The sequence below is a fragment of the Mustela nivalis genome, assembly GCF_964662115.1.
Source record: "Mustela nivalis genome assembly, chromosome: 15".
In the NCBI taxonomy this organism is placed as follows: Eukaryota; Metazoa; Chordata; class Mammalia; order Carnivora; family Mustelidae; genus Mustela; species Mustela nivalis.
Window position 1 is genome coordinate 88036347 of NC_139034.1, and position 19420 is coordinate 88055766.

At 58.8% G+C, this 19420-nt stretch overlaps 1 protein-coding gene and 1 long non-coding RNA gene across 2 annotated transcripts in view; both read left to right on the top strand.

The window, feature by feature from the left end:
- LOC309848988 overlaps nt 1-19420 on the top strand; it is a 315644-nt gene that overhangs the window by 262194 nt on the left and 34030 nt on the right. The window lies entirely within an intron of this gene.
- Nucleotides 12923-17464, top strand: SOX1 (SRY-box transcription factor 1). The gene has a single exon (XM_082701465.1). The coding sequence runs from the start codon at nt 14421-14423 to the stop codon at nt 15591-15593; it is 1173 nt and encodes a 390-aa protein (XP_082557591.1). The 5' UTR covers nt 12923-14420; the 3' UTR covers nt 15594-17464.

Sequence of the window (19420 nt, forward strand, 5' to 3'; positions counted from 1 at the left end):
CCTCCGCCCTCCTCTCTGAGCAGCGGGGACTGCGAGCATCCTTCTCCCCGTCCCTCCGCATCTCTACAAGGAAAAGCCTGTCCACCCGGACATCCGACTGGGGCGGTGGGCCCGGGCGACTGCGGGTGCCACCCCCCCCCACCGCCGCCCCGCTCTCCTTGCGGCCGGGGCCTCCCTGCGGGCCTGGACTGGCCGCAGACATCGGGCTGACCTTGGCCGCGCCCGCCCCACTCGTGAGCCCACCACAGGCTTGCAGCGGGGCCCAGTTCCCCAGGGCAGAGGCCCGGGCGCCAGGGCAGCTTCCGGAGCACTGCGGGCAGAGGGCAGCGCGGGGCTGCGCTTGGCCGGTGCCCTCCCCCCACCCCATGTAGGCAGAGCTGCCACCGCGGGGCCGGCCGGGGGAGGACCGGGAGGCCGGGCTGGGGCGCAGGCACTCGCGCCGGCTCATCCCAGGCCGCGCCCATGCCTCCCGCCGGCTGTCCCTGGCCCCACTCCCAGGCCGCGTCCCCTGTGCCCGGCGCCCCTGGCCACGACTTTCAGAGCCCCCAGCTCCCGATGCCGATGCCGTACACCCGCGTAGACCGGGGCTCCCAGACGCCAGACCGAGATGGAGGTGAAAACTCCACTTCACAGCCCCCATTGATATGAGATACGGTTTGACATCTGTTTGCCAGAGTGTTTTGCACTTAGCCTAACACCCACTATTAAGTGACAAAATTGTGGCAGCCTGTCAAAGCCGGCTGACTGGCAGCTGCTCCGCTTACAAAAACCATTCAAATATTTGCAGGGTTTGAAGCTTTATGCAGTGTTGTACCCAATCTTTCAGTGATTTAACATGTAAAATATAAGTCAAAGTTTTAAATCTGGATTCCAAAATGTTTCCATTTTCCATACAAAAGGAAAAAGCTCTCAGGGTGTCTGCTGGAATGGGTCCAATTCAACGTGCCTCCTTGTTTCCACCAGCGGATTCCTGCACACACCCGGTTTTTAAAGAAATGTCAAGGACCAACTCTCTCTTCCTCTTGTCACCGACATCTCAGATGACAGAACTAAATTGCCTTAAACTCCAAGGGAACAGAGTTTCTCAAAAGTAGATTTCAAAAAAATAATAATAATAATCCTCAGTAAAGCAACCTCCATGCTTTATTTTGCACTCGACAGTTAATGCGGATGCGTCTTTGGGGATAAGCGAACTGTGGAGAATAGAATCCCAGCTACCATCGGAGCGGGTCCTCGACTCCCAGAACACTACCTCCTCTCCTCACACTCCTCAGTAGCTTAGTCCGATTAAGAAATAATTTGCAAATGACATAGTGTTTCTCTAGATTAAGGTCCATTGAGTAAAAGTCATGTGGGTTTTTTGTCTCTACAATTACAGCCAGACAGAGAAGGATCTCCTGAAAACTGCAGCTGCAAGCAATGAAAAAAAATTATCCTGCATTTGTCCAAGATATGTGGATAGTACGGCGGTCCCGCTCCCTGGAACCGGAGGGGGCTCGCAAGCACATGGGATGTTCCTCTGTGCTCTGTTCCTACTACTTTGTTTTTTTAAATGGCAGATAGCTTTCCTTCTGGTGGGCGGAGATCATAAGTGCTTTGGGCAAAATATAGGGTCATCATTTTGAGAAAGACAGTTTCTGATGCATTTCCAGGTAGGATCAGAGGGTGCTGGTGATGAAGTCCCAGAACCTAAGTCAGGTTCGGTGTGGTGAGGAGGTTCGGAGCCGACGACTAAAGAAAGAATTCTTAAGACGTCATTGGTGCAAAATGGTGGTTTATTAAAGCACGGGGACAGAACCCGTGGGCAGGAAGAGCTGCTGCCCCGGGTTGTGAAGGTGGGCATGTTATATACCCCACGGTTGGGGGGAGGTGGTGAAGGAATGGGGGATTTCGACAGAGTTCTCACATGCTAGGGAGGGTCTACAAGGTGCCGGGGGGGAGTCTTTGCCATTATGGCTTGATTAATGTCGTCTTTAGGTCAAGCACTAACATCAAGATAATGGGGGATTCTTGGTGGGGCATTATGATCTGGCTATCATTTACATTCCTTTCTACCCCAGTCTCCTCCAGTTTATGGTGGGAGGGGGCATTAGGGCTTCAGAAACCAAGAGTTATTCGCCTCTGGAAATTTGTGCTATTGATAAGGTAACCTCCCTGTTTAGGTCTCTAGGACATCTTGTAGGGCAAGGGAGATTCCTGTTCTGCAGGATTGTGATCCCTGCAAGTTAACTATTTATCATTTTATGGCAGTCAGGGGTGCCTGAGGAATGCTACACATATGGAGGGGAGCGGGTGAAGAGGGGGTGCAAGGCGCCAGCTTTTGCTTTGTCCTCAGCCAGCCTCCTGCTCCCTCATCATTGGTTTTAAGTCCCAAGTGCTGACATCTTTGCACTTCCGAGGACAGAGAGAACAGAAGGGAGATAGAGAAGAGGAATGGGGTAGAGGGAAGACAGAGACACAGGCAGAGAGAGACAGAGATAACAGAAGAGAGAGAGAGAGAAGAGAAGAGGACGTTGTGGGGGAAGGCAGAAGACAGAGGAGCCCTCTCAGGTGTCCTCCTCCTCTGCCAGCCTGTTGGGCCCCTGGGAGCAGGGCTGCGACCTCCAAAGGGGTGGCAGGGAGCTCTGCCTGCAGAAGGCTCCCCACCTGCCTGGGAGGAAGCCAAAGGCCAGGCCGCCTGCACCTGGAGAGCTTTGTGTCCATAACACTAATCCTTAGGTACTGTCCTGCTCAGCAGCTAGGAGTGTGGGGGTGGGGGCTTAGGAGCACATGGCAGAGGAGGGGGAACAAGGCCAAGGTGCCCCCCGGGGAAGGGGGGCCGGAGAACAAAGCTGAAGTTGGGTGGAGAGGAGCGAGCCTGGAGCTGGGTCTTGGCGGGATGGGAAAAGGGCGCTGCGCTGATAACCCTAGGACACGACAGAGGCGACTCCGGACTGCGGGTGGGGACTGGCACCCTCCCACTCCGAGGCTGGAGAGCAGTTGGAGGCGAAAATCAGAAGCCAGCGTGCTGACGGAGTGACATCTATTTTATGGGGAGGGGGGCAAAGCCTTCCGAGCGCCCAGGGCAGAGGCGCAGTTTTGCTGAGCCCGAATTTGAGGCCAGGCCGGACCCGGTGGGGTGAGGCGCGGAGGGATGGGGCCCAGGACGAGGGAGCGCGGGAGGCCCGGGGGACAGTGGCGCGGGGGCGCGGCGCAGGGGCGCGGCGCAGGGGCGCGGGGGGCGCGGCTCCACCTCCCGCTCAAAAAGGCGTCGCAGCTGCTCGAGAACCAACTGCTCAATTCTATTCACTGTCGAGTAGGAACAAAAAAGTGGCTATTTATTAGAATACTTGTTTGGTATTGTTCGGCGCCACACAAAAGGCGTTTCATTATGTGCAGGGAACCCCCTTTTCCAGAGAGAAACAATAACTTGAAATTGTCTTTAAAGTCTTCCCTATCAATAATAAATTTCATTTTCTTGTCTCTCTCGCCCGCAGCGTGTGTGTCTGGGAGGGTGTGCGCGAGGCGGGCGAGCCCCGTGTGCGTGTGCGAGTGTGCGAGCGGGGAGCGTGTGTGCGCGTGTGAGTGTGCGTGCGCGTGGCGCCGCGTCTGCGGTGCGGGCGCCGCCGGGAGCCGGCCGGCGGGGGTCCCCGGGCAGCGGCGCCTCGCGCACGGAGCTGGCGGGCCACCGGGGCCGAGGCGCCCGGCCGGCAGGTGCGGCGGGCAGAGCGCGGGACCGTTGGCGCGGGAGGAGGAACTCACTGTAAGTGCCTGAACTTGCGCGGGCGGCCGGCCGGACCACGCTGGGGCGGGGGCGCGACAGGCGCGGGGAGGGGCGCGAGGTCTCCAGGGCGACTTCCCGAAAGGCGTGTACTGTGTCCGCGCGGCGTCCCGGCAGAGAACAGGTGCGTAGCCCCGGTGACCGCGGCGGGCTATTCTCGAGCCGGGGGCGGGGGGGGGGCATTTGTCATTTTCTACCCTGTACGTTCCCTCCTCCCTCGTCCTCGGCTTTTGGGATTGGCCGCCGACCAATGGACCTAGACTTGTTTCTCTCTGGGTCGCCCGTTTTGGGGGAGGGCGGAGGACGGTCGGGCCAGCGATTTGCCCGGTGGCTGGCGGCGGCCCCTTCTCCCGGCTCCGCGCCCTTGCTCGTGGCGCCGCTGGCTCCGGCTCTCGGCTGTGCGCACCCGGCGGCGCAGAGAACGAAACCCGCCGGTGGAAATTACGTTTTAAAGATGAACACGGAGAGCGTGTGCCAGTGAGAGGTGTTTGGGGCAAAGAATCAATTTAACTTTGACTGACCGACGGTCTCGACTGTGTGAAATCGGCCACACATGCCCACGCACACCAGTGAGCAGAGAGCCAGGACCCGCCCGGCGCCCGGCCGCGCGAGCCCCCCGGGCGTGGCCCAGCTCTCGGTCCCGCCGGCTAGGGGAGGGCGTCCCAAGGTGAGGTCCGGCGCGCCCCAAAGCCCCGCCTGCTGAGCGGTGGAGGTGACCCCGGCGCGGGCGCCCAGGCCCCCGCGGCGCGTCCTCCCTGCTCCTGCGAAATCGCTCGCGCTCGGCAGCTCGGGCGGTAGGACGCGGCGCTTGCCTCGCTCCCCCGAGCACAGCCCAGGAGCCTCCCCACCCGCGCGGGCCCGCGGGCCGCTTCCGCCCCTATTTCCCAGGTTTGAGGTCCCCGCGGAGAGGAAAGTCGCCAAGTTTCAAAGGTGAAAATGGATTTTCGGCTGGGGCGGGTGATGGAGTGGACGGACCGGGCGGGGCCGGCCTGGCAGCCATCGACCCGCTTCAGAACGGGGCTGGCTGCCTCAGCCAGCAAGAAACAGGTGTTTGAACACGATAGCGGCCGCCAGTCAATTAACCCATTAAAAGCCCGCTTTACCGCATTGATTTCCCGGAGCGCGGAGGGGTTGACGTCCTGAAAGCCCCTTTGTGAAGGGCGAGGGCGTGAGGGGGAAGGGGCTGCACTGATGGCACCCCCAGTTGGCGCAGGGGACCCCCAACGCCCTGACCACCGCAGCGGAGCTGTCCAGGCGGCCAGGTTGGGGTCTTTCCTTGGGCTGGAGTTGGGGAGGGAGGGGTCCTGCTCTATTCTACCCCAGGACCATGATCTTGTTACCCAGGTCCCTTCCCCAGCTCCTGCCTGGAGGTCTGTGATGCCGCAGCCCAGGCAGAAGTGCGCTGCCCTGCCCGGGGCCATTGTCCCAGACACCCTCGACCCAGGATTAAGGCCTGTTGGGACCCACTAGGCGAGGAACTCTACCCCCACCCCCACCCCAGGTGCTCCCAGGATTCCTTCCCAGAGTTGAGTCTCCCCTGGAAGGGGCAAGGCAGGCGGGATAGCTTGGCCTGAGCTCCCCTGCTCCCTGAAAATGACACAAAACATCCAGGTGGCCTCGAGTTCTGGTCCTTTTTATTACTGGAAAGGATAGAGCAGAAGAGGAAGGCAGGTGTGGAAGTCAGCAGGTGCGGGGGCGGGGGGGGGGGATGGAGGCCAGGAGTGGGCTTGAAAGGGCCCGGCTTCCCTCTGAGGACCCTGAGAGGAACCAGGAGCATCTAGACCGGCAGCCCACAGTCTCCCAGCACACCAGCTGAAGGAGGTGCTGGCGCTGCCCTCCAGGGGCGGCCTACCTGCTCCCTGGCAGACAATCCGATCTACCGGAAGGGTGGGCAGTAGCCTCTCCTCCAGGAGCAAACGTGGCTGTGTTCTGAGGGTTCAACACAATTTTAGTCAAAGTATAAAGCAAGCATAGACTTTGTACCCTGCCACCTGAACACCCCATCTCTGCAGCCTGGTGGGGCCCTTTGTCCTTTGGGGGTCACTGCCCAGAGCTTCACCAGTCCCCGAAGGGAGAGAGAGTGCCCGCAGTCCGGTAGGGAGGTGGACTCTGCCTTCAGCTGGTTTTGCAGGAAACTATGTTCCCCCACTTTTTCCTCATTGCCCACAAGACTTAAGTTTCAGAGACTAAAACAAGCCTGTTTCTCTCTCTGATCTGCCAAACCTCCTTCCGCCTCATTTTCCTGGTGCCTGCTCCCCAAGTTAGTTAGCGTCCCGTGGGGACGGGGCATCCCTGGAGATGCTCTGGGGTCACTGCTGGTCCTTCTTCATCCCTCCTGTCCCAAGGCTGCCACCCTAAATAATGACTAATGAGTAACAGGAGCGAGCTCTCCAGAGAGGCCCACACACCCAGGGAGTCTCCAGGCCTTCACCCCATGGAAGGGAAATGTGAGGACAGCTGGTGTCTGTCCCTGCCAGGTGAATACCCAGCCTTCCAGGGGAGCCAGTGGGCCTGCTCTTAGTTCTGATCGCAAGGCAGGGGTGCCAGCTTCCCAGCCCAATTCCGGGGCTGGAAGGGCTCAGCGGACCTCCTTCTGTGTTTGCAGTTTTCTGGAGTAAGCAACGCATGCAACTGAAAGGCTTGAAATTGTGTCAAAGTGATGTTTTAATCTCACTGAACAGTGTATTAAAGGACAAGATGTAATTTATGTGCGATGCTTCGATGAAAGGAGAGATTGGAGTGGATGGTCCTTTCACTCCTGTGAACCCCGTGTCATGTTGATATTGAAGCCTGTGTAGCTAATCTAATTTGCAATGACAGAGACGGCCTGTAAGAGAAAGCATCTCTGATTTCACTTTATTTCTTTTCATATAGAAATTCCTTATGACTTGTCTCCTCTTGTGAGTGATGCCTTTTCTACAGTAGGCTAATGAGAGAATGTGAGACAGGGCTGTCTCCCGCTCCCAGCAGCTCTTTCCTGCAAACATCCCTGGTCACCGGCTCACCTGACCTCACCTGGACAGGGCAGGGTCGCTGCTGTGTGTGTCGGGAAGGAGCGGTTCTGAGCTCGGAGGGAATGAACTTGTGCAGCCTGCTTGCCTGGCATCCACCTGGCCAGGCGTCTTGCCTCTCCCAAGGACCTTGGCTGTAGAACTTAGCTCCAGCAGATGTCCTGTATTCTCAGATCTTGGCATTCTGCACATTTTAATCTGAATAGTTAGGAAGCCCCCCCCCCCCTTCCTGGAAAGTTTGGTCTCTGATGAGTCTTCACAGGAGCGTAGAAAACACACCTACTGTCGGCGGAAGAGGGCCTTTGAGTTACGATCACATGGGACACAAGCATTCTTTACCAATAAAAACCCACATGCGTTAGAAAATTACAACTTTTGTACAATGTAACAAGGTGTATTCAAACTGTTAATTATGGGGGTTTGTGTAAATGAAACTTTACCAGTGACCCATTTAATTTTGTGGTAATTACTGACAAAATAAGACAAGGGTGACTCACAATGCGGTACATTTGTCTTGAAGGAGACGATTGGGATGAGCGAGGTAGTTAAGCCAAGGAGTAAGACAAGATTGGGGCGGGGGGGGGGAATGCAGAAATGTAAAAAGTACCTAAAAACCACACCGTGAAATCATACGGATTAAAACCGCAGAAAATGCGACTCAGGTGGCCTCTTTTAAAAAAAGCCCATCCAAATTTTAGAGGTCCGGGCGTTTCTCCTTCAAACACAGGGCTGCGGCACCCTCCGGCGCAGCTATGCGGACCCAGGAACTTGAGCACGACTTCTGCGGGTCCTACCGGCCAGCGGGCATGGCGGGGGGTGGTGGGGGGATGGGGGCTCTCGCTGCCTGGCCTCGGCCCTGGGCCACACGCGCCCCCGGGAGGACAGGCGGGAAGGCGCAGCGGCCGCCGTGGGCCAGCACCGGCAGGCGGGCGCCCAGGGGAGGGGAGGGGAGGGGAGGGGAGAGGTGGGGTCCCGCCCACCCCCTGGCCCCGCTGGCTCTCGGCAGGTGCGGCTGGCGGCCGTCTCCTTCCCGGCTCCCTTTCGGGCCTTCCAGGGACAGCCGGAGGCCGGACGCAAGCTCCGCGCAGCCTAAGCGTCAGGCAGTGGCTTGGCCCAGGCCCACTGGCCAGGCCACTGGGCACTAACCCGGGTCCCCACTCAAGCCACCTTCTCGCCAAGTTGTTCATCAGTGTGGACACGAGAATGCAGGCGGTGGGCCGTGGGCCCAGGCACCTGATGTCCCACGTGCCCATCGCGCCCCCAGAGCTGGGGACTGACGACCGCTGCCCTTGACCCGGGACGCTAGGCCCTCCTGGCCGGCGCCCCCGGGCCAAGCAAGGGATGGGAGCCCGGACTGCGCTCCCGTCTTTAAAGGCCACCCAGCAGGAGTGCGTGTCAAAGCTGCGCTGGGCCCAGCTCTCCGCCAGCACTGGTTTGGTTTGCGCTGAGGCGGCACCCTGGAGGAGGAGACGGCAGCGTCCAGGCATACGGGGCAGTGGCCGCCGAGATTCTGCTGGGAAAGTTTCCCACAGGAGGGCCAGGCCCGCTGAGAGGCAGGAGGACCCCGCGCAGGCGGCGAGGCCCCGGCGGCCTGGCACCCTGCGGCTACCCAGCTCGGCGCGCCCGGCCCGCCACCCTCCCTCCTGAGCGCCCGCAGCGCGCCTCCGGTCCGAGGGCGCGAGGCTGCCCTCGGGTCCCAGTGTTTCCCTCCCTTGTCTTCTCTCTTTCATTCATAAACCTGGTGGCTACAGACGCAGCTTGAATATTGACGTGTCTCCCCCAACTGCTCCGCCGTTAACCCAATTACAGAATTCATCAAGAACTGTGCTGAATTATCTCTTCCCATACAGTATCAGCATTAGCCTAATTAAAAGCTATAATGTCTGATATAATGATTAAATCGTTAGCTCTGCTGTAGGGAAGCAATATTTTGTTTTCCCTTCAATTAGAAGCTGATTGAGGTTTTCAGAGCAGGTCAGCTGTGAAATTTGAATTATATGTGTGAGTACCGCTCACAGGATGGGCCCCTACTCGAAAGCTCCCAGAGATTCTCCAAACGCTTTCACCCAGAGAGCGAGGAGGCACAAAACAACACACGCGCGCACGCGGGCTGTTTGCTCTTCAGGGTGAATTTACAGATCTCCACACTGGTGGCTGGGAAGAAAGCCCTGCTTGCCTGTACTCCCCCCTTCCCGCGGACGCCACAGGCTCAGCTCTGCTCACCCTGACGCTCCCAGCGGGAGGAGTGCACGCGGGACTTGCGCGCTCAGAGCGGCTGCGAAGGTCCCCGGTCCGTTGCCACCCCGAAACGGCACAGATGCGGCTGGAAGTTCCACACTGGCGAGCGCTTCTTTTTCTCCTCCTTCCTCTCTCCCCTCTTCCATGACTATTTTTCCCCTTTAAAAGAAAAAAAAAATCAACAAAGAAACTTTTGTGCTACTTTGGCTCCTTTGGCTTTGTTTGGGAACAAGGGCCAAGTTAGCAGGGCCAGGGCGCAGAGGGGGCACCCAGGGGCGCGGGGGGACCCGGGACAGACCAGCGGCACCGCCCCGCCACCCCCCAGACTTCTCCCGCGCACCCCGGCTCCAAAAGCCCCGGAGGCGCGCGCCGAGCCCCGGAGCCGCGCGCGAGGCTGCAGGAGCCGGGAACGAAACGGGGCGCCGCGGCGGGGAGCGGGGCCCGGAGGCCCGCAGCGTGGAGGCGGCGAGGGCGGCCGCGGCCAGCAGACGGCGATCGCGGCCCGCGCTCCCGCGGCTCCGGGCTGGGGGGACGCGCGACCGGCCCCGCCGCCTCCCGCCGCTGTCCCCCTCCAGCGGCCCCCGCCGGCGCCGCCGTCCCTCCCGCCTCTCCTGGTCTGCGCCTCCTGTCGGCGGAGACGACCCCGAAGGCCCCAGCTGCCTCCGGGTCCTCTCCTCCCCGCCGCGCTCGCTCGCTCCGCCGCCTTCTCCTCCCCGCTCGCTCTCCTTCTCCGAGCACGTCTTCTCGCCCCAAACCCGGCCTTGAGCTGGCGGCTCCGTCCCTCGGGATCTGCCTCCCTCGACTCCGGTCTGAGCCCTTGGGGCGACGCCAGAGCCTGCAAGGCTGCGCCCGGGACGGTGCACCGAGGCGCGGAAGCAGGGCTTGGGTCGGCGGGCGACCGGGAAGCCGCGGGAGCCCAGCCGCGGGAGGGCGGCGGCGGTCTGCGCGCATCCCCGGGGCGGGGGTCCCCAGGACGGCCCGACTGCGCCGAGGCCGCGGACGACGGGCGTTTTTAGGCTTCGCGGCTCCCCTACGTGGACCCTGCACTGACTTCCGTCCCCACCCCCCAACTCCAGACCTGTCCCTCTCACCACTGCGCGGGGCTTTAGACTGTCTCTGCTACCGGAAAGTCACCTCTAGGGGCCTGAAATGTAGCTATCCTGGAAGAGCGCTGGGGCGAATCTGAGGACACGCTAGGCACAGGGACCCTCTCTGCGTTTAACATCTCCTCTGAGCGCCAACCACAGGGAGGGGGGCAAAGCCAGAGCCAGAAGTTTCAGTGACTCCACAAAAACAGTTCACTCTACTGGTGCTGGAGTTCAGTAATCAGTTTATTTGAAAGGCAAAGGCTTCTGTGTAATCGCGTAAATACACCACATACACATATACACACATATTCTGTATGTGTCCACGCCCATGTACACGTATGCGTGTATCCTGCCTGAACGCGTGTGTGTCGATGTATGCACGTATCCTCTGTGGGCATGTATGCATCTCTGTGTACGTATTCTGCGTGTGTACACATCTATGCACACGTGTGCACGTCCATACACACATTCTGTGTGCACACATGTGCGGATACATCAGCATACATGTGTCTCTCGTTTCCTCTAAGGACGCTTGGCTCTGAATTTTCCTTCAGGATCATGCCCACAAGTTAAACAAAAGAACAGAAAGTATCTTTACTCATCCGCACTCCCAGGCTGGTCTTCACTTAGGCATTCTGAGGGAAGAGATGTCCGAGAAGCCGGGAGAGAAAATCTGGTCCATGGACAGCAAACTCATCCCCCCCACTCGGGGTCTGGGCCCTGACATCCCTGGGAAGCCACGCAGCCTGTCTCCAGACCCTCCAGGGCCCTGCCTCCGAGAAGCTCTCCGTCTGAAGGAGGCCCCTGCCAACCTGGGTGGAGGGTGGCAGGGAGACACAAAACTGGGGAAAGGAGGTGGTTTTTCAAGCTGGTTTCTGGACTGTCTTCTCTCCCTTTAAAGAGTCACTGGGGAGAGGAGTCGGAAGGAGCAGGCCGGTGAGGCTCCCAGAAGCCATTACCGGCAGGAGTTGGTATGACGCTCCTCGGTCTCCATGCCAGGATGGAAGGCACTGAGAGGTCTGGCACTCACGGCCCTGCCACTGCCTAATTGGCACAGGCGGCTGCTGCCAATCATTTCTCCCTTGGCAACAAGTTACACCTGCGGCTCCGGTTTAATGCTTCTGCACATGGGCACCCATAGTGTGTGCCTGCTTGGGCCCAGGGAACATCTCGTCACTAAAAAGGGCTTCTGGGGTGCGCCCCGAACGCTAAGCACTAGCAAGATCTCACACAAGGCGAAACCATTGACCACCTGTTTAGATGCTCTGGAGAAAAAGGGTAACATCGTATTTGGAAACAATTTTCAGGACTGTGGCAGAAAGAAACCAGACCATTTCAAAGTCGGCTATCCAAGTTCCCCAAAGCATAAAGAAAGCATTCCAGCAATGCTAACCTGAGTGCAGGGCGTTTATAAAATAAATTGCTCCATTGATATGGAAAATAATGTGCCAAGCCTGACTCACACAAAGCATTTTCAGGGGGTCTTAGGCTATTTAGTTTAAAATCTAAATTGAAAAGCAGAGGAAAAGAAATTTTTCAATTGCTAAGTGGATAATATAGTTTATAATTTGTAAACCATTTCCTTTATTTCAGTCTTGCTGACTTTCCATAACACACTGGATCTCACTGCACACCCATCGTCTCCTAAATTATCAGAAGAAAAACGAGGCTGTAGCATTCTTAAACCATGTTCTTGTTCCTTTTTTTGTTCATGCACAATGTAACTGATATTTGGAGGTAGTGCATACACAACAGATCAAAAGATTTAACAAACTCGACTGATGAAATGAGAAGGTAGTTGCAAACCAAGTTTATAACCTAGATATTTAGTGAAAAACTAAATACAAAATGAAGTTTCCTTTCTAATATAATTATGTAATATTTGATGAGTTCACTAAGAAACGTTGAATGGCCTGAAACAGAAGCAGTTTAATCTGCAGAGACGGATTTGCAGTGGCACTGGCTACGGCAGCGACCTTGATCGCGTTACTGAGAGGAGCCGGAGGACGACTCCTGCACACTGGACAGGCCAAGGGCTCGGGATATTCACAACCTCAGAATTTTTTCTTAAATGGGCGGGTAGGGTGTCAGGTGGGCACCGCCCAGCCACCTGAACACCCTGTTCGTACGCCTAGGGCCGTGCACTTCCTAGCACGTTTCCTTGGACTACAAGACGGTCAGTCGCGCCGCTTTGCTTCGGCTCCGCTTTACCCACTCGCGGCCTCCAAGCACCTCCCTGTCCGGGGCGCACGGAACCCCGCGCGGAGCACACTTGACGGGTGCTTGGGATCAACGGATTCTCTGCAGGAAGTCTCTGGGCCACTTGCTAATCATTCGGACGGAATCAGCAGCGTGGGCGCAATGGTGGGGGGCTTTGAGGTTGGGTTTGGAAATCTCCTGTGCGTACCCAGATGGAAGACACTTTAAAGTTTGGGAATTCTAACCGCAGGGGCGGGGGGGGGGGCCTTCCTCCTCCCAAGAACCAGGCCTTCCTTTCGCAGGGTGTAGGAACACCGCATCTGCCGCTCAGTCGCGAGGCCCCACTTCCCCAGCTCCGTGTCCAGTGGGCCCCGCTCCGCTCACAGTTTTCACAGTTCTTAGATAAACAGATGCGGTTAGACTCGCTCCAGAAGAGCGTGGGAGCCACCGTTCTTTTGCGATTTAAACAAACTTTCTCAGCTGTTGTTGAGTTGCTGCTAGATTTCAGATACATCTGCTGTTTCCGAGCCCCTGGCAATTTCTTTTCAGGAGGAAGAAGCCAGGTTGAGAAGAGTACGCGCCCAAAACCCCCAGGCTCATTAAAAGACCCTCAAAAAAAAAAAAAAAAAGTTCAGGGCAGATCCTAAAAGCAGCTACGGAGCCAAGTGTGACAGAACGCCCGCCCCCTCCTTTAGGGGAATTCTTGGGGCCTGGACTGCGAAGGCCTTCCTACGAGAGGGGGCACTGGAGAACTTCGAGCGCGCGGCGGCGGAGCAGGTACCCCTGGGAGGGCCTCACAGGAGAACCCATGCGGGGCTTTCGAGTTGCACATCTCAGACGCCCCCCAACTACCTCTGGCTCCCGAGGGCGCGCCTGTCCCTCCGAGGCCTCGGGCCCAGCTGGGGGTGAGGTTCCCGCCGCGGTCCCAACTTTCCCCTTCCCAGCAAGCGCAGAGTTGGCCGGCGGGGGTGCCGAGGCCGGATCTCCACTGCCCTGGTTTACGCAGGCTCCAGGCTGCATCCCCTCCCCACCCCCCGCCCCTCCTCCCGCTCTTCCTCCCGCCCCGGACGATTCTTTCTTCGGCTCCGCTTTTAAACCCAACCTTAATCGTTCGGAGCGCGCGGGCGGGAGAGGCGAGGAGGGCGAGCTCGGGGTTCGCCGCCGCCGCGCGCGCTCAGGAAGCAGCGTGGCTTTGCCCCCTCCCAGGCCTCCTTCCCCCTCCTTCCTGCCCCTGCTCCCCCTCCTTCCTCCCCTCCTCCCGCCCCGCCGCCCGCGCCCCGAGCATCTACTCCCTCCCCACGTCACTCGCCAGCGCGCCATGCAAATCACCGCCGCCGCCGGCTCCCATTGGCCGCGGCGCGCTCATTTAATGGCAGCCCGGGCCCGGCGTATGGCTGCTGGGCCCCGCGCGCCGCCGGCCCCGCGTGCGCCTCCGCTCCGAGCGCACGGCCTCGGGCAGGCAGTGGGCAGCCAGTCCCGGGCTCGGCGGCCCCGCTCTCAGGCCCTCTCCGCGCGCCTGCGCTCCCGGCGCTGCCCCCTGCCCCCCTCCCCAACGGCCCCCCTCCGCGCCCCCCTCCGCGCCTCGCTCCCCCCGGGCACCTGGGACCGGCACATGCCCAGCGCACGCGGCACGCCGCGCTGCTAGAAGTTGCAGCCCCGGAGTTGGGAGGCCGCCGAGGACCCAGTGCAGGAGGAAGGAGGCAGCGCGCGGCGGCGGCCGGCGAGGAGGAGGCAGAGAGCCCGGGGCCAGGCCCCGCGCACCGCTCGCGTCCCGAAAAGTGGAGCTGCAACTTGGCCACGACTGCACCTGTTTGCACCGCTCAGCCGAGGCGACCGGGCTGCGGCGGCGGCGGCGACCCCGGCCATCGCCCCTCTCCGGCGAGTGGTTGGAGCACGAGGAGAAACTTTGCACCTGTGAGCCGGACCTGCGCTGAGTGCGTGTGTTTTTGCCTCTTGTTTTGTTGTCAGTGCTTCCTCCTCCCCCCACTCTTCTCTCTGCTAGGACTTCTCCCCCTCCCCACGTCTCGCTCCGTTCCACTGAGCTCCTGTCCATCCCTCACCCCCCCGGCCGTCTATGCTCCTGGCCCTCCCCGCGCGGTGCCGGTGAACCCGCGGGCCGCCCCGATGTACAGCATGATGATGGAGACCGACCTGCACTCGCCTGGCGGCGCCCAGGCCCCCACGAACCTGTCGGGCCCGGCCGGGGCGGGCGGCGGCGGCGGGGGCGGCGGCGGCGGCGGCGGGGGGGGCGCCAAGGCCACCCAAGACCGGGTCAAGCGGCCCATGAACGCCTTCATGGTGTGGTCCCGCGGGCAGCGGCGCAAGATGGCCCAGGAGAACCCCAAGATGCACAACTCGGAGATCAGCAAGCGCCTGGGCGCCGAGTGGAAGGTCATGTCCGAGGCCGAGAAGCGGCCGTTCATCGACGAGGCCAAGCGGCTGCGCGCGCTGCACATGAAGGAGCACCCGGATTACAAGTACCGGCCGCGCCGCAAGACCAAGACGCTGCTCAAGAAGGACAAGTACTCGCTGGCCGGCGGGCTGCTGGCGGCCGGCGCGGGCGGCGGCGGCGCGGCCGTGGCCATGGGCGTGGGCGTGGGCGTGGGCGCGGCGGCCGTGGGCCAGCGCCTCGAGAGCCCGGGCGGCGCGGCGGGCGGCGGCTACGCGCACGTCAACGGCTGGGCCAACGGCGCCTATCCCGGCTCGGTGGCGGCGGCGGCGGCGGCCGCGGCCATGATGCAGGAGGCGCAGCTGGCCTACGGGCAGCACCCGGGCGCGGGCGGCGCGCACCCGCACGCGCACCCGGCGCACCCGCACCCGCACCACCCGCACGCGCACCCGCACAACCCGCAGCCCATGCACCGCTACGACATGGGCGCGCTGCAGTACAGCCCCATCTCCAACTCGCAGGGCTACATGAGCGCCTCGCCCTCGGGCTACGGCGGCCTCCCCTACGGCGCCGCGGCCGCCGCCGCCGCCGCCGCGGGCGGCGCGCACCAGAACTCGGCCGTGGCGGCGGCGGCGGCGGCGGCGGCCGCGTCGTCGGGCGCCCTGGGCGCGCTGGGCTCGCTCGTCAAGTCGGAGCCGAGCGGCAGCCCGCCCGCGCCCGCGCACTCGCGGGCGCCGTGCCCCGGGGACCTGCGCGAGATGATCAGCATGTACTTGCCCGCCGGCGAGAGCGGAGACCCGGCGGCGGCCGCGGCGGCCGCGGCGCAGAGCCGGCTGCACTCGCTGCCGCAGCACTACCAGGGCGCGGGCGCGGGCGTCAACGGCACGGTGCCCCTGACGCACATTTAGGGACGCGGGGACACTGCGGCCCGCGCCCGCGACGCGCGAGGAGGCCCGCCCGAGCGGCCTTGCTTTTGTACAGACGCTTCCACGGTCTCGGGAAGAGGAAGACACCGGCCACGAGCGGGGCCAAGCACGCCCCCGGCTCGCCTGCCCCGGAGCCCCGGGGGACCGCCGGGCGCGGACACAGCCTGCGGTCTGGTCTGACTCCGGTGTTTTCTTGAGACTTTTTGTACAGTATTTATCATTCACGGAGGAGGCAGAAATCGTTTTCTTTGCTCGAGGGGACAAAGCCCAAACCCAGGGAGAGGCGACTCCAACTTCTCTAGCCCGGCCAGCGCGCCCGCTCTCATCCTGCATCGCTTCCTGCCGGCGTTCGGCGGCCCTAGACCCGGCGCCAGGGAGCTGCTCTCATTTGTTATCGATGTAGTAAGGCAGATCCAAACACTTACGAGTTTTTTGTAGTTGTTACCGCTTTTTTGGGTTGGTTTGTTAATTTATACAAAGAGATCTCCCCACTCCTTTCAGATGGCAGCGTTATACCCTGGGTTTTTGTAAAACTTTCTGTATCTGAGCATTTCCATTTTTTTTTTTGTTTTGTATTATTTCTTGTAAATGCATTGTGAAATTTTTATTTTAGGCGTTGCGGTGTGGGGAGGCGGATTCAGATTATGTACATAATTTCCTAAAAAAGCCTTTCTTCTAAAACCGAGAAAAGACCTCTCCTTAAAAAAAACAAAAAAGAAAAAAAAATGCATCGAGTTTTGAGTCAATAAATTTAAGAGAGAAAAAAAAGCCCAGTTTCCCCCCATAATTTGGAACGTGCTAATTTTATATGCATGTTTTGTGAGCTCAAAATACAATTAGTAAATCTGACGGAGGAGGAAGAAATTATCAGCATAAACTAAAAGTAAGGGTTCCTCAGGGGGGAGGGTACAATCTTCAGGGAGCTTCTTTCAGTGGAAGGGAAGAAAGTTTAAATCATAGATTATTTTGTAATGTTTACTGTGTTAATACAGATCAAGAAATAATTACCAGGATAAAAAAAAAAAAAAAACACCACCCCTCATTTTATAGTCTGGCTCTTTGGTGTGTTATTTGTAACTGTGGGCTGACCCGGCGGGCTCTGCGTCCTCCAGCTGGCCTGGGATCTGCCCAGTTTGGTCTGGAGGAGGAAGACCCCAATGGCGGGACCGGGCCTCGGATGGATGACAAAGACCACCGCAGGGTCACCGATGCCCCCAGTTCCCCCTGCAATTAACAAGATGGCAAATGGAGTTTATCTGAATTTGGCTCAAGGAAACACTCTTTGAACCAAAATATCCTGCAATGGGGCCCACTCCCTCTGTCCTCAGCCCCTCCCTCTGGATTATTTCTCCTTGGGAAAGGGCAAAAGGATCTTGAATTCTCTCTCTCTGCCACCCACCCCCACACACATTCACTGGACCACCCCCCATCCCCAGAGTGAACTGGGGCACATGGAATGTGGCGTTTATTATTCTTGACGAGATCAGAGGGTGTTTGATGCTTTAAATTTTTTAATTCTATTTTTTCTAGGTTGTTTATGGGCATACTGCAGTTTTTTTCTGGAATTTAAAGTTTTCTGTAAAACTTTGTCTTCAAGTAATCTGACAGCATTAAATATTGCATTTAAAAGTTATACTGTAGCCAATACATTTTGAACTTAGTCACAACATAAAGATGAAATTATATTTTTGGAGGAAAAAAAAAGCCTTGAGGCCACATCAAAACATGTTGATTTCATCAGCCTAGGCCTCCCCTTCATTTTCTTTCCTTGTCCCGGAATGAGCACAGATGACTGGGCCCAGAATGGGCCTCCGCTAGCAGGTCAATGAACACTGCACTGAGCCTGCAGGAGAGAATAGCTTTAAGTAAAATGCTGACCTGGCAATTGACATGTGTAATTTTTTGGAGTCATTTTGATAATTTTGCTTAAACTGTGCATTTTTTAAGTGAGTGCAAAAATCTCAAGAATGATGTCCACTGCTTCTAACGAGATAATAAAGTCCCTTCTTTTTTCTTCCCTTTTTTTTTTTTTTTAAAAAACCCTTAGAAATCCGATCCTTTGTGAAGCTGTGGCTCCTGAAAGTGCTTGGATATATATGGATTGCTGAGGGGATCGGCACCATGAGATAGTCGGGGATACATGAATGCAGGCCACATGGGGTCTCCTCTGGGAGAGCCTGCCAGGCTCTGAGAATTCACCACACCCAGCTTAGGGAGCAGGCCGTGCTGACTGAAATGTGCAGTTGAATAGACTCTCTGGGTTCTTTTGCTGCCTCCTAATCTCTGCGTCCCCCGCAGTTACTAAAGGGGCAGACAGATGCGGCCATGCTCACATATGCGTTCACAGCCGGTTTGTATGTGGGCTCAGCTGTTGGCATCCAAGTCTCGGCTCACCACACTGTTAGCAATGTGGGTCCCCCGGAAGTGTTTCCGACTAAAAAGTTTGCAGTAGGCAGGAGCTCCAGGCAGAGCTGTCCCTTGGTTTCTTGGAAGGCGGGCTCACGGCTTGGCCCTTGGGCGCAGGTGTCTCCTACACGGCTGAAATGCAAGGCCAGGTGCTGGGAGCCACTTTGGTAAACACCCAGGAAGACCTTCCAGCAGGAATTCCTGGAATGTCCGTGTTTGTATTTGTTTTGTTGACTAGAACGTGGTGAAAGGCAAGTAATAAATTCGCTCATGACTCTATTTAGAACTAACCCGGACTGCGGGGAGCCGACGGTGGTTAGGATTCATCTCGGGATCCAGACCCCATCACCCCAGCTGCGTCTCTCCAGCTCACGCTGGTGGAAGAAAGATTCCACGAGGCCCCGCAGACGTCTCGCTCCGCGGGGCCTGCTTCTCGCCCCGGTGCTGCTCCCCGCAGGCACGAAACCACGTCGTGGCGAGGATTTTTACATGGCGGCTTCACTCGCTCCCCAAACCACGGGGTGGTATTTCTAGCGCTTACTCCAATTCGGCTCGGAGGCCGTGTGGAGAACGCGAATGGGACTCGTTTGGGGTCTCGTACAAAGTTTGCAGAACTTCGTGCTGCGGCGACCGCGAGAACCGCTCTTAATCCCGGCCCGGCCGCGGCCCGGCCGTCCACGCTGTGCGGAGTGCGGTTTGCCGGAGGGGTTTTCTCCTGCTCCTCACCGCCCCCCCGCCCCCCCCCTTTTTTTTAAACTAACGGGCCCTTTTTGTGGTTGTTGTTCAGACTTTGACACCAGCCCCCCACGCCCGGCCAGAGAAACCCACCAGCAGCTAGATGAAATGAATTAATTTTAAAACCAGTCGCGGGTTCGGCGCGCGCCTGATCTGCAGATGTGTGTCGGGTAGCGTGACTGATGGGTCTATTAAAGTCGTGCATGTGGGAGAAGAAGAACGCATATTCACGCATTTCATTTTCCCGACAAAGACTGGGCCACGCAGAGCTCTGTCTCCGGAAAATTCCGGTTAATTCGAGAAACCATCCCCGGCCCCGGAAGGCGCGCTCCGGGGCGGCCAAGCTCTCGCTCCCACCGCCCGCGGCGCCCGCTCTGCTCGCCCGCCCCCTCCCAGGTCCCCCTCACCCCCCTCCCCGCTTCCGCAGCCTGGCCCGCGGGGCAGAGGCTCCAGAAACGTCGGCAGCAGAATGTAATAATAGGTTTGATTCCTTGGAAACTTCAAGTGAAAAGCAGACTTGGCCTTGGCGCAGCTCCTTTTCCAGCACGACTATTCGGCGGGATTGAAAGGCCGGGCCAGAAGGGGAGGGGAGAGGGACGCAGGCCCCGGGGCGAGCAGCCGAGGGAGGTGGGTCCGGTCCCCGCCCCCAGGCCTGAAGGGTCGGGACA